Here is a 14,478-nt window from a genome sequence, read left to right as displayed (position 1 = left end):
AGTTTTGGGCCGATTTTCATGAAATTCGAACTCAACCATCCTTAGGGTGTCATGGTGATATACCAAAACGTTTTTTAAATCGGATAAAAATTATGACCTCTATAGAGTCCACAAGCTAAAAACGTGATTTTTCGTACAATCAGGGGCCCTAATTCAGGAAGTTAAGATCCGATATGCGCGAATATTGAAAGGAACCAAGATCTTTGGGTTATAAACTTACATTTCAAGTTTCATCAAAATCAGAAGAAAATTGTGACCTCTAGAGGGTCCACAACATTGATATACCATATTTTTATGCTATTTGAGTACGAGGGGCGGCCATTTTGTCTGTCAGTTTCGGTCCGATTTTTACGAAATTCGAACTCAACCATCATTAGGGTGTAACGGTGATATATTCGAATGGCTTTTTTTAAATCGGATACTAACTGTGACCTGTAGAGGGACCACAAGCTAAAATTGTGATTTTTCGTAAAAACAGGGACCATAATTTAGGAAGTTACGATCCGATGTACGCGAATATCAAAATGAACCAAGATCTTGGGCTTATAAGCTTGCATTTCAAGTTTCATAAAAATCTGATGCAGATTGTGACCTCTAAAGTGTCCATAAGCTAAAAACATGATTTTTCGTACAATCAGGGGCCATAATCCATGAAGTTAAGATCCGATATGCGCAAATATTGAAAGGAACCAAGATCTTTTGGTTATAAACTTACATTTCAAGTTTCATCAAAATTAGAAGAAAATTGTGACCTCTAGAGGGTCCACAATATTGATATACAGAACACTTCAAGCGGAAATACAAATTTCCCCGAGGTCCGACCTGGGCGGAAATGAAAAATCGCGGACGTCAGTTAATCAATCCGCTCTGGCCACGCTGAAAATTCTGCATTAAATTTCCTCCGCGAATTTAAATAAACTGCCGACCTCCGCGATTATTTGAAACTGCCGCCCACCGCGAAATTTTAAAAAGTCGGACTTTCCACGCATGTACAGTCGGCACATCCATAGCTGGTTTGAAATGGGTTTATTTATCGTGCGATTCCAAGGCAGTGATATCGTAGTCGAATATCGGTTAATACGGCATGCCAAAAGAAAGATTGTTAATTTAACACGGTTAGACACGCATATTTTACTGGCTTATATTGAAAAATAACAAAAATCAAACAGGCTTTTAAATAATAAAATAAACAGAATTATGGCTGTACCGATACATTACTTCATCAATATGTTCGACATTTTTAAGTCTTGCATCGATCGACTATTTCAAACTCATTCAAATTACGAAAATTTCAAAGTTTACACACATAGATGCTGGTCTTACCATTAGCGAAAGTTTTGTCCATCGAAATAGCCATTTCCATTCGGACAAATATGTCACACAATGCATTTTAAATTGATAAATCACACCCGAACAAGTATTATATGCCTTCATGTCCCGTTTTCAAGCACACATAGCCAGAAGTCACTGTCAACCTTGCTGAACACATGTACATTAACACGTACATGTATCAGTCGGATAATACCTTGATTTCGGCACCAAAGAGTCTGGGTCAATGCATACTGTCAGTCAAGATTCCTAATTAATTACGTGAATTCACACGTGTCATCAAAAGGAATTGATAATTGACTAAAATAGAAGCCCCTTTAACAACAAATTGTTACCATGTCGTATTTTTGTAAACAATACTTTCTATTAATTTTATTTACGATAAAACTCGGGATTTAAAAAATGTGGATATAAAAGATAATTCAATTTTTGAATCGGTACAGACTTAAAGGTTGGCGTATGCACCGTGTGAAAAGAATACTTAATCATATTCGCAGGGGACATATTCTGTTAAAATCATTCGTTGAACCGGTGGTGATATTTTTTTTTAATTTGGCACAAAAACCATATCGCACCGTGCCCCTTTAAGTCGGACTTTCCATGCATGTACAGTCAGCACATCCGTACATGTAAATGTTTTAAAATAGCTAGGTTTATTTATAGTGCGTCATCATATTGTAGTCGAATATCAGCTAATACGGCATGCAAAAAAAAGATTGTTAATTTAACATGGTTAGACACGCAGATTTTGCTGTCTTACATTGAAAATATAACAAATATCAAAAATTGGCAGGCTTTTATATAATATAATAAACAGAGTTATGGCTGTACGATACATTACTTCATCAATATGTTCGACATTTTTAAGACATTCAAACTCGTTCAAATTACGAAAATTTCAAAATTTATACACATAGATGCTGGTCTTACCGTGGGCGAAAGTTTTGTCCATTAAAATATCATTCCCATTCTGACAAATAAGTTTCACAATGCATTGTAAATCGGTAAATCACACCTGAAGTATTATATCTTCGGATTTAAATCACAAATGAATTAAATGCACACCTCGCCAGAAGTCAACGTCAACCTTGACGCAAACATGTACATAATACCATGATGACCTATTCATTTCGGCACCAAAGAGTCTGAGTCAATGCATACTGTCAATCAAGTTTCCAAATTACGTGAATTCGCATGTGTCATCAAAAGAAATTGATAATTGACTATAATAGAAGCCCCTTTAACAACAAATTGTTACCATGTCGTAGTCTTGTAGACAATACTTTCATTCTGAATTGTCAGTAAGTAATCATTACCCAAAATAGTTGACCTCATTAATAAAGAATAATTACAATTGGGACGCGAACAAACTGGATTTTCACACTAAATAGGTGCGGTTGTCACGGCTAAATTACGAACAGGCTACGATGAATTAGGGTTAGGTTAGGGTTAGGGTTCCGATATCTTTCTTTAGGGTTAGGTTAGGGTTCATTAGTCCACCGATATCTATCATTAGGGTTGAGTTAGGGTTAGGTTTATTGATACCCACATTATAGTATTTCTTATAGCGGCGGACGAGTGAACCCCCCTCGGTGATAATATTTTTAATTTAGCACACAAATCATCCCTTATAACTAACGCATGCTTTTTTGTTAGGCAATTTCCTTTGTTCTGTTTGATGTTCACCCTTTGATCAGTTACTATTAATCTAAGTTCTGTTCGGACAAGATCCCATTCATAAGATCTGGTTGTTCGGTGTTTTATTAAAGGTTCTTCGATATGTTCATTGATAATTATTGGAAAGAAACCAAACCGGATTATTATTTAGGATATTTATCGTCAACTGTATAAATACGGTAAGCAGTTTGTGTGTTGCATTTATAAGTTAAAGTATAAAAAGAAATATTTGAAGGGGCTATTTAAGACATGATATTTTTAAGCCTTATACCTGTAACTGAAACGATTTGACGTGTTGATCTGTTTTGCAATGTGGGGAATGGGGAATCTGTGAAGTCAAATACGAAACTGAAATAAGTAAACAATCTTCCAGCTTCTATCCAATATGACTTTTAATTTTGGGGACATAAAGTACATGTATATATTGAACGTTGGGAGCCGAATCGTCATTTTAATTGAATTACCGTTAAAGGAGAAAATATTCCTTCCTAGCAATTTATGCTGATTTGTTTATTTCTAGGAATATCGTTAAATTGTTGTTCATAATTAAAACGGATAATAAATCAGTATATAAAACCCCCAGCATATTTTAAGACATCCACGTGCAAATCGCTACCTTCTATATACATGTATGTTTATTGTCGTCCATTTTCAGACATTGTTATCAGAATTCACGAAACATGGTTTCATTGTCTGCTTGTCGGATCAACTAATGACATAGAAAATTGCTATGTGTATGTGCTTTATGGTGTGATTCACGAATTAAATACCGATGTAGATGTACATTATAAATGAATAGAACATAACGGACATTTTAGGATATGAATACAATAATACATTGGTACACTTTAGTTAATAATCAAAACGGAATTTGAAAAGAGTATTATGAATATATGAATTACCGGTGAACTAAAACGACTAATATACTCGTGATATCGTTCCATTCAATATTTGTTTCTTTCTAATAACGTTGTGGCAATATGGACTAAATTACTCTGACTATTTCAAATCACTATGGACTATAATCCGCCGCGAATTTGATATTTCCACCGACTATAATCCGCCGCGAAATTCATATTTTCGCGGGCGATAATCCACCGCGAATTTTATATTTTCGCGGACTTTTTTCCGCCCAGAACGTCTCTAATTCCGCGGAGTGTATATGGGTAAAACACCGCGATTTTTGAGCGGAAAAACACCCACAAGGACTATTTTCATACTTCCGCTCGAAGTGTACTGTACCATATTTTTACGCTATTTGAGTATGAGGGCCGGCCATTTTGTCTGTTAGTTTCGGTCCGATTTTTACGAAATTTGAACTCAACCAACCTTAGGGTGTAACGGTGATACATTTGAAAGGTTTTTTTTTAAATCGGATACTAACTGTGACCTGTAGAGGGACCACAAGCTAAAATTGTGATTTTTCGTAAAATCAGGGACCATAGTTTAGGAAGTTATGATCCGATATGCGCGAATATCGAAACGAACCAAGATCTTGGGCTTATAAGCATGCATTTCAAGTTTCATAAAAATCTGATGCAAATTGTGACCTCTAAAGTGTCCATAAGCTAAAAACATGATTTTTCGTACAATCAGGGGCCATAATCCATGAAGTTATGGTCCGATACATGCCAATATCGAAAGGAACCAAGATCTTTGGGAGATAGACCTATATTTCAAATTTCATCAAAATCGGATAAAAATTGTGACCTGTAGAGTGTCCACAAACAAATTGTGGACGGACATCCGGATGGCATAATACATGAAAATGTGGGCGTATAAAAATCAGTTGGTTTTTTTATTAATTTTTTAAACTTTGGTTGAAATTTGGAAAATTTGTCAGAAAACAAATTGGAAGTTGAGATTCATGTGAGCAGCTTAACATCTATTAATTTTTCGAGAAACTTACCTCCATTACATTCATAACAACGTCACGGCCAATTGCCAAACCTTGCACAAATGTTCTAGCGGCAATAAATGCTCTTTTAACCTGTATAGACAATTTGATAGGAACATCTCCAAATGGTTGTAAATCATCCATTCTCTCTGTTACACAACTCATATATTCATCATCAAATTGATACTGAGCATTTAAAAGTTGAAACATTTTCTGTAATAATCTACTGAAAAAGTTGTCCATAACATCCATAAGGTTTTTATCTTTGCCTTTGTAATATCCTCGTAAATCATTAAACAAGTCTGTAAAAATGTATGAATTCTGTTGATAAAGCAGTCCATAAGTTTTGACAAACATTTCATGTAAGTCTTTTCTAGCATTGTCTAATAATTCTGTGAAAAATTCTGAAAAAGAAAAAGATAGGTTGCCAGGCAACAAAACATACGCCCACAGCAGCTAAATCATCAGGGAAGTCGACAAGGGTTGTCACATATTTATCTTTTGTAGGTTATTAGGGGAATTTAATAGACAATTTCATACAGATGACATAATTTTCGTCGTTTGAGGGTTCACAAGGTTCTAAAGATAGGTTGCCAGGCAACAAAACATACGCCCACAGCAGCTAAATCGTCAGAGCGGTCGACAAGGGTTGTCGCATATTTATTCCTTTGTAGGTAATTGGGGGCCTTTACAAGACAGTTCCATACAGATCAGATTATAAATTTTGTTGTTTGAGGGTTTACAAGGTTCTACAAACTGAAACAAGGGTCTCAACTCTGAAAGTAATCTACAGAAATTGTTGAAATTTGACAGGCTTTTTCGTTATACTAATTTAAATAATGCATATAAATTTCATACAGGTCACATGATCACTTTTGTCATTCAAACGTTCACAATCGCCATAACTCTAGAAATTATTGACGGAAATTGCTGAAATTCAATAGACCTGTTTCACAAATTTAAATGATGCATATAAATTTCATACATATCGGATGATAACTGTTGTCATTAGAGTGTTCACAAGATTTAAAAAAGTGAAACAAGGGCAATAACTCTAGAAGTAATTATTGTAAATTGCTGAAATACTATAGGCTTTTTCGTTTCACTAAATTAAATCATGCATATAAATTTCACAAAGATCGGGTGGTAACTTTTGGCATCAGAGCGTTCACAAGGATCAATAAAGTGAAACAAGGGCTATAACTCTAGACATAATAAACAGAAATTGCTGAAATTCAATAGGCTTCTTCGTCTCACTAATGTAAATAATGCTCAGAAAGATCGAATGATAACTTTTGAAGTTAGAATGTTCACAAGGACCAATAAAGTGAAACAAGGGCCATAACTCTAGATGTAATAAATGGAAATTGCTGAAATTCAATAGGATTCTTCGTTTCAATAATCTAAATAATGCATATAAATATCATAAAGATCGGATGATAACTTTTGAAGTTAGAATGTTCACAAGGACCAATAAAGTGAAACAAGGGCCATAACTCTAGACGTAATAAATGGAAATTGTTGAAATTCAATAGGATTCTTCGTTTCAATAATCTAAATAATGCATATAAATATCATAAAGATTGGATGATAACTTTTGACGTTAGAGCATTCACAAGGATCAATAAAGTGAAACAAGGGCCATAACTCACGGCGTAATTAACGGAAATTGCTGAAATTCAATAGGCTTCTTCAATGCACTAATTTAAATGATTAATATCAATTTCAAACAGATCGGATGATACATGTAACTGTTGTCATTAGAGCGTTCACAAGATTCAACAAAGTGAATCAAGGACCATAACTCTAGATGTAATTAACGGAAATTGCTGAAATTCAATAGGCTTCTTTGTTTTACTAATTTAAATGATGCATATAAATTTCATACAGATCGGTTGATAACTTTTGTTGTTAGAGCATTCACAAGGTGCAACAAAGTGAAACATGGGCCATAACTCCAGAAGAAATTAACAGCACTTATTGAAATTAAATAGGCTTCTTCATCTCACTAATGCAAACAACATATATCAATTTCAAAACAATCAGATGATAAATGTAGTCTGTAGAGCGTTCACAAGAAATTGTGGACGATGGACGGACGGACGGACGGCAATATACGACCACATTTGTATGTGGGCGTATAACAAAAGTAATTTGAACATAAAAAAGAATGCTTTTATTACTCAAAGGATTATTGATTTGAACTATTTGTAGTTACTTAATTAGAAGTAATTAAGGAAAATTGCTGAAATTCAATAAGTTTCTTCGTTTCACTAATTTAAATGATGCATATAAATTTCATACAGATCGGATAATAATTTATATTGTTAGAGCGTTCACAAGGTTCACCAAAGTGAAACGAAATTCAATAGGCTTCTTTGTTTTACTAATTTAAGTGATGTATATAAATTTTATACAGATCAGATGATAACTGTTGTTTCAAAAAAGACATCAATCTTTTGTGCATGTTCCGGTATTGAGTATTCCATCTGTGTAATCCAGGTTATTTTAACGATCCTAGACGATGCCGGAAGTGCCAGATTCCACTGTACATGTAAAACAACAGTTTAGTGCAAAAACTGTGAATATATGTACAATGTATACATGTACATATAAATATTTCGTCAAAGAGAAATGTCAGTTTTGACATTTTGTATAGATACACATGAAGCTACATGTACATGTATGATAAGGACTTACCATCAAACTTTTTTGTTCTCGAAGAAAATGTAACTTTGATGAGTCTATAAGCTTCATCCATTTGCTGCTGATGTTCCTTTTTACTAAGTGATTGAAGTTTACCTTCCATTTCTTGGGTACAACATGTGTTTCCTTGTGGACATACTTCCAAATGTTCACCTTAAAGAGAAAGGTTCAGTTTACAGTGAGCAGTGATTGTATTCTACATGTATTCAATGTTTAGACATAATTTGTGATATTGCAAACAACAGTAACACCTTTTCTTTCGGATATAACCCTAGTAATATTATGACTGATATTAACCTATTATGTGTGGAATACGCCCACACAGCAGCTTAGTCTCAACTGCAGCTTATCTGAAAGGAAAACTTTGATTCTTGAAGAAATCTTATCTCTGTGGGCAATCTTTTTATGACCCCAATGCTTCAACCAAATTTGAAAAAATATCTGTTAAAATCTTGCGTTCACAGATGGATAGAGAACAAGCTATGAAAAAAAATGTGATTTTTTATACGCCCACATAGAAATGTGGTCGTATATTGTTGTCGCCCGTCCGTCCGTCGGTCCACAATTGATTGTGTACGCTCTATAGGCTAAAGCTAATATCCGATTGACTTTAAATTTATACACAGTGTTTAAAGGCCATGAGACGAAGAAGCCTATTGATTTTCAGCAATTTTCGATAATTACTGCCAAAGTTATGGCCCTTGATCACTTCAAAAAAACTTGTGGGCGCTCTAGAGGTCAAAGTTAATATCCGATGACTTTAAATTTATACACAGTGTTTCAGGTCATGAGACGAAGAATCCTATTGATTTTTAACGATTTTCGATAATTACTGCCAGAGTTATGGCCCTTGAACAATTCAAACCAGCGGCTGCCAGGCAGGATACGCCCACATTTTCGAGAGATGGATAGAGAACAAGCTAAAAAGAAATTGATTTTTCCTACAATCAAGGGCCATAACTCAGGAAATTACAATTCGATATGCGCAAATATTGGAAGGAACCGAGATCTTTGGGTTATAAACTTACATTTCAAGTTTCAACAAAATCGGATAAAAATTGTGACCTCTATAGGGTCCACAACCTTGATATACCATATTTTTACGCTATTTTAGAACGAGGGGCGGCCATTTTGTGTTTCAGTTTTGGGCCGATTTTCACGAAATACGAATTCAGACGTCCTTAGGGTGTAACGGTGATATAATAATACGTTTTTTAAAATCGGATAAACATTATGAACTCTATAGGGTCCACAAGCTAAAAACGTGATTTTTCGTAAAATCAGGGGCCATAATTCAGGAAGTTACGGTCAGATATGCGCGATTATCGGCAGGAACCAAGATCTTTGGGTTATAAACTTACATTTCAAGTTTCAACAAAATCGGATAAAAAATGTGACCTCTTTAGGGTCCACAACCTTAATATACCATATTTTTACGCTATTTGAGAACGAACAGCGGCCATTTTGTCTGTCAATTTAGGGCCGATATTCACGAAATTCAAACTCAGCCGTCCTAAGGGTGTAACAGTGATATAATAATACGTTTTTTTAAATCGGATAAAAATTATGACCTCTATAGGGTCCACAAGCTAAAAACGCGATTTTTCGTACAATCAGGGGCCATAATTCAGGAAGTTACAGTCCGATATGCGCGAATATCGAAAGGAACCAAGATCTTTGGGTTATAAACTTACATTTCAAGTTTCAACAAAATCGGATAAAAATTGTGACCTGTATAGGGTCCACAACCTTGAAATACCATATTTTTACGCTATTTGAGAACGAACGGCGGCCATTTTGTCTGTCAATTTTGGGCCGATATTCACGAAATTTGAACTCAGCCGTCCTTAGGGTGTAATGGTGATATAATAATACGGTTTTTTAAATCGGATAAAAATTATGACCTCTATAGGGTCCACAAGCTAAAAACGTGATTTTTCGTACAATCGGGGGCCATAATTCAGGAAGTTATGGTCCGATATGCGCGAATATCGAAAGGAACCGAGATCTTTGGGTTATAAACTTACATTTCAAGTTTCAACAAAATTGGATAAAAATTGTGACCTCTATAGGGTCCACAACCTTGAAATACCATATTTTTACGCTATTTGAGAACGAACGGCGGCCATTTTGTCTGTCAATTTTGGGCCGATATTCACGAAATTCAAACTCAGCCGTCCTAAGGGTGTAACAGTGATATAATAATACGTTTTTTTAAATCGGATAAAAATTATGACCTCTATAGGGTCCACAAGCTAAAAACGCGATTTTTCGTACAATCAGGGGCCATAATTCAGGAAGTTACAGTCCGATATGCGCGAATATCGAAAGGAACCAAGATCTTTGGGTTATAAACTTACATTTCAAGTTTCAACAAAATCGGATAAAAATTGTGACCTGTATAGGGTCCACAACCTTGAAATACCATATTTTTACGCTATTTGAGAACGAACGGCGGCCATTTTGTCTGTCAATTTTGGGCCGATATTCACGAAATTTGAACTCAGCCGTCCTTAGGGTGTAATGGTGATATAATAATACGGTTTTTTAAATCGGATAAAAATTATGACCTCTATAGGGTCCACAAGCTAAAAACGTGATTTTTCGTACAATCGGGGGCCATAATTCAGGAAGTTATGGTCCGATATGCGCGAATATCGAAAGGAACCGAGATCTTTGGGTTATAAACTTACATTTCAAGTTTCAACAAAATTGGATAAAAATTGTGACCTCTATAGGGTCCACAACCTTGATATGCCGTATTTTTACGCTATTTGAGAACGAAGGGCGGACATTTTGTCTGTCAGTTTTGGGCCGATTTTCACAAAATTCGAACTCAGTCGTCCTTAGGGTGTAACGGTGAAATAATAATACTGTTTTTTTAAATCGGATAAAAATTATGACCTCTATAGTGTCCACAAGCTAAAAACGTGATTTTTTGTACTATTAGGGGCCATAATTCAGGAAGTTATGTTCCGATATGCGCGAATATCGAAAGGAACCGAGATCTTTGGGTTATAAACTAACATTTTAAGTTTCAACAAAATCAGATAAAAACTGTGACCTCTATAGGGTCCACAAGCTAAAACCGTGATTTTTCGTACAAACGGGCCATAATCCATGAAGTTTCGATCCGATAAATGCCATTTTCTAAACCAGCCGAGATCTTTTGGAGATAAACCTATATTTCAAATTTTGTCAAAATCGGATAAGAATTGCGACCTGTAGAGTGTCCACAAACAAATTGTGGATGGACGTCCAGACGTCCGGACGGACAGGGACAATGACAATATACGTTCCACATGAAAATGTGGGCGTATAAAAACACTTGACTGTAAGAGTAGGCCATTGCACCTCTGTCTAGGCAAAATTTCCCATGTAGCTCATTGCATGGCGTTTGCCTGTTTTTATTAGCTCAATTAGAAATTAAAACCTATTTAAGTTTATTTCATGTATATAATATTGACAATAACAATTGTTAACATTTTAGGTGTGCAGTCCTAAGATAAGAAAAGCAGAATAGAGGCTTCGGATTTAATATTGTCAGCAATAAGGTAATTTCTTGTTCTTGTAAAACTATTATTATTCCGGGTCGAACATAGTACGAGGTTTGTCCGCCCAGATTTCATTTACAAAGCATATCTCATAAACCGTTAAAAGTATCTTTCAGGCTCGCCTATCATGGTTTTTTCCGGGTCCTCCTGGTTTCCTTCCACTGCTAAAGACTCCCAGAACACAAGCGAATTATTGAAATAAAATTGAACCATATGTTAGTCCCGAAATGACCTAGTTTGTGTCCAGTGGAGGTGTATTTATGAAACTTCATGACATTGTGTTGTAAACTTGCATCTAGAACTGCCTTCAGTTTGTTGATACTTTGATGGTAGTGGTGGTAATTTGTAATTTTAGTTAATTTATGTCCACTATGACTAAATTCATTTATTAAAGACAAATATTTACCATTATTCTTTCAGGCCCTAGGATTCCAATTAGTTGAATTTCTTTGTACAACACTATTAAAGATAAGATTCAAGAAAAACTCTGTATTTGCAATACCAGAGGAAGTGTTACATTTACCATATCTCCAGAATTGCAACTTTGTGTTTGTAATCTCGACAATTTACATGTATGTGCAACATTTTGTTGAAAGAATCCTCAGTATTTGTTGTGGTGAACAAAATAAATATTGGCTGTCAAGAGGCAAATTGTATGTTGACCAAATATGAAAAATAAAGTTATACATGTTTCAATCACCTTTTTTTTTATAATGCCTCTTTTCTTTTACAAATTAAGGCCACGTTATCTGCAATATGGGGAAGTGCTGCATTTGGGGCCAATATGATGAAATGAAATGAAATGGGGATTAATGTCCTAGTTTTTTTTGTACTGACCGGGCTTATTAACCCTTTCACTGCGTATACCCGGTAGTACCGGGTATTATAAAATGTCGGTATAATGCGCGTACCCGGTATTACCGTGTACTCAGTAAAGCCCTCGCTAAATTAGTACCGTAACTGCAAGTGCCATCTATTGTATTTTCTATACACAAGAACATATTTCCACGTGTTTCAAAGCGGCAAACAGTAAAATGGCGGAGTGCATAGTGACAACGTAGACGATGCACTCTCGACGAAGTCGTGAATGACGTCTTGCTGACCAACACGTGGACAATTTCGAGGCGGGTGATACACATAATTTGTTTCCAGTTACTTGATAATGATAGTAGTCAGGACAGTGATTGGTATTATGAAGTGTGTGATTTGTTGCGCGACGTTCCGCCCAATGTGAACACGATAGCCCTGTGTCTGCAGTAGATTCTGACAATAATTCTGATGTTGATAATAATGCTGTCCTGCTGGATCGTAAAAGACGTAGGCAATTCCTGAGTCCCGAACGTGTAGATCTATTGACTGACTATATTGATAATGATATGGGACTTGGGGATGAAAGTGAAAGTGAAAGTAAAAACAAGGTATTGCAATCCGCACGTGGTCATGGCAGCGGGAGATTTGATGCGCGTGTTTGTGCCGGCATTGCTCATGGCTGCTATTGATATTTTTGTTCATTTTATATATCTTTATCAAAATCCAGTGAAAAAAACAATATTTTTTAAGTATTTCATGGAGAAAAATTCGTTTTCGTGTTAGCTTTAGTGAGAAATGAGAAATCCAAAATGGCCGCCATGACGTCACGTAACTACATTATTACGCAAATTTCCAAAATTCTACTTTTTCCTCTTAGCCCAACCTCATGCCCATTCCAACAGACAAAAAGATTTTTCATAAAAGCTTTCATAAGTACTGCTTGGCATTCAGTTCCAACCTTCCTTTTTTCCTCAAAAAAGGGTCTAGCACAGGCAGTGGATTTACGTCTAGCATTGAAAGGGTTAAGACAAGTATACATCATGCAGTGTGATATGATTGAAATTTTGACCAGACAGCAGCTCTGCGGAATACTCTTATTTCAAATTCCTATGTGTACAAGCCCCTCCCCCACCTCCTAAACTATTCACAAGGGGAACACCGGAAAATCATATCATGATAACCTTCGTCAGTCAACACTGGGTTGAACACTGAGCCACCGTGGCTCCTCTATAGGAAACATTTAATGTGTAGGCAAATATTTTCTGTAACACTATTAGTTTGAAAGTATAACACTTTTATGATAATTAACCTATTCTAAAAGACCAACAGATCATGTTCGACCTGGATATGAATTAATGGGGTTTAAAGTCCAAGTGCCAATCTATAGAAAATCCTGTTGTGAGAACCAATCTGAAAATAAATTCTGCTGTGATGGCTATCCTGACGAAAAATTCTGCTGTGGTGGATAATCTAACATAATTCCTGTTGTGATGGATAATCTAAAGAAAAATGCTTCTGTTGGGACCAGTCTATAGAAAGTCCTGCTATGAGAACCAATCTGAAAATAAATTCTGCTGTGGTGGCTATTCTGACGAAAAATTCTGCTGTGATGGATAAGCTATCTAAAATTCCTGCTCAGATGAATAATCTACTGACATTTCGTGCCGTTGGGACCAATCTGTAGACAATTGTGCTCTGAGGACCAATCTGAAAACTAATTCTGCTGTGATTACTATTGTAAAGAAAAATTCTGTTTTAAACGATAGTCTATCGAAAATTCCTTCTTGGATGAATAATCTAAAGAAAAATCCTGCTGTGGTGTATAATCTAAAGAAAAATCCGGCTGTGGTGTATAATCTAAAGAAAAAAACCTGCTGATTTGACCACTCTAAAGAAAATTCTGCTCTCAGAACCAATCTGAAAACAAATTCTGCTGTTTCGGCTCTTCTGACGAAATATTCTGCTGTAATGGATAATCTAACAAAAATCCTGCTCTGATGAATAATCTAACAACAATTCCTGATATGATGGATAATCTAAAGAAAAAGATTGCTGTTGGGAGCAATCTATAGAAAATCCTGCTGTGAGAACGAAGATGAAAAAAAAATTCTGCTGTCATGGCTATTGTGACGAAAAATTCTGCTGTGATCGCTATTGTGATGAAAATATTCTGCTGTGATGTATAATCTATTGAAATTTCCTGCTCTGCTGAATAATCTAACCACAATTCCTGCTTTTGCGACCAATCTATAGAAAATTCTGCTGTGATAGCTATTCTGACGAAAAATTCTGCTGTGGTGGTTATTCTGCCAAAAAATTCTGCTGTGGTGGTTATTCTGCCGATTAATTCTGCTGTGATGGATAATCTAACGAAATTCCTGATATAATGAATATTCTAAAGAAAATTCCTCCTGTTTACCCCAATCTATAGAAAATCCTGCTCTTAGAACCAAGCTGAAAACAAATTCTGCTGTCTGGCTATTGTGGTGAAAAATTCTGCTATGA

At 35.6% G+C, this 14,478-nt stretch overlaps 1 protein-coding gene across 1 annotated transcript in view; it reads right to left on the bottom strand.

Annotated features, from left to right (window-relative positions):
- The window catches only part of LOC130013668 (glypican-6-like), a 94,703-nt gene that overhangs the window by 69,071 nt on the left and 11,154 nt on the right, over nucleotides 1–14,478 (bottom strand). Inside the window, exons 2-3 of the mRNA XM_056102557.1 lie at nucleotides 7,604–7,762; nucleotides 4,916–5,307 (exon numbers count right to left, since the gene is read on the bottom strand). Of these exons, the coding sequence (XP_055958532.1) occupies nucleotides 4,916–5,307; nucleotides 7,604–7,762 (551 nt within the window). The remainder of the gene's footprint in view (nucleotides 1–4,915; nucleotides 5,308–7,603; nucleotides 7,763–14,478) is intronic.

The sequence above is a fragment of the Patella vulgata genome, chromosome 1, assembly GCF_932274485.2.
Source record: "Patella vulgata chromosome 1, xgPatVulg1.2, whole genome shotgun sequence".
NCBI classification, from domain to species: domain Eukaryota; kingdom Metazoa; phylum Mollusca; class Gastropoda; family Patellidae; genus Patella; species Patella vulgata.
The sequence above is the reverse complement of the archived record's forward strand: the minus strand, read 5'-3'. Positions and strand labels throughout refer to the sequence as shown.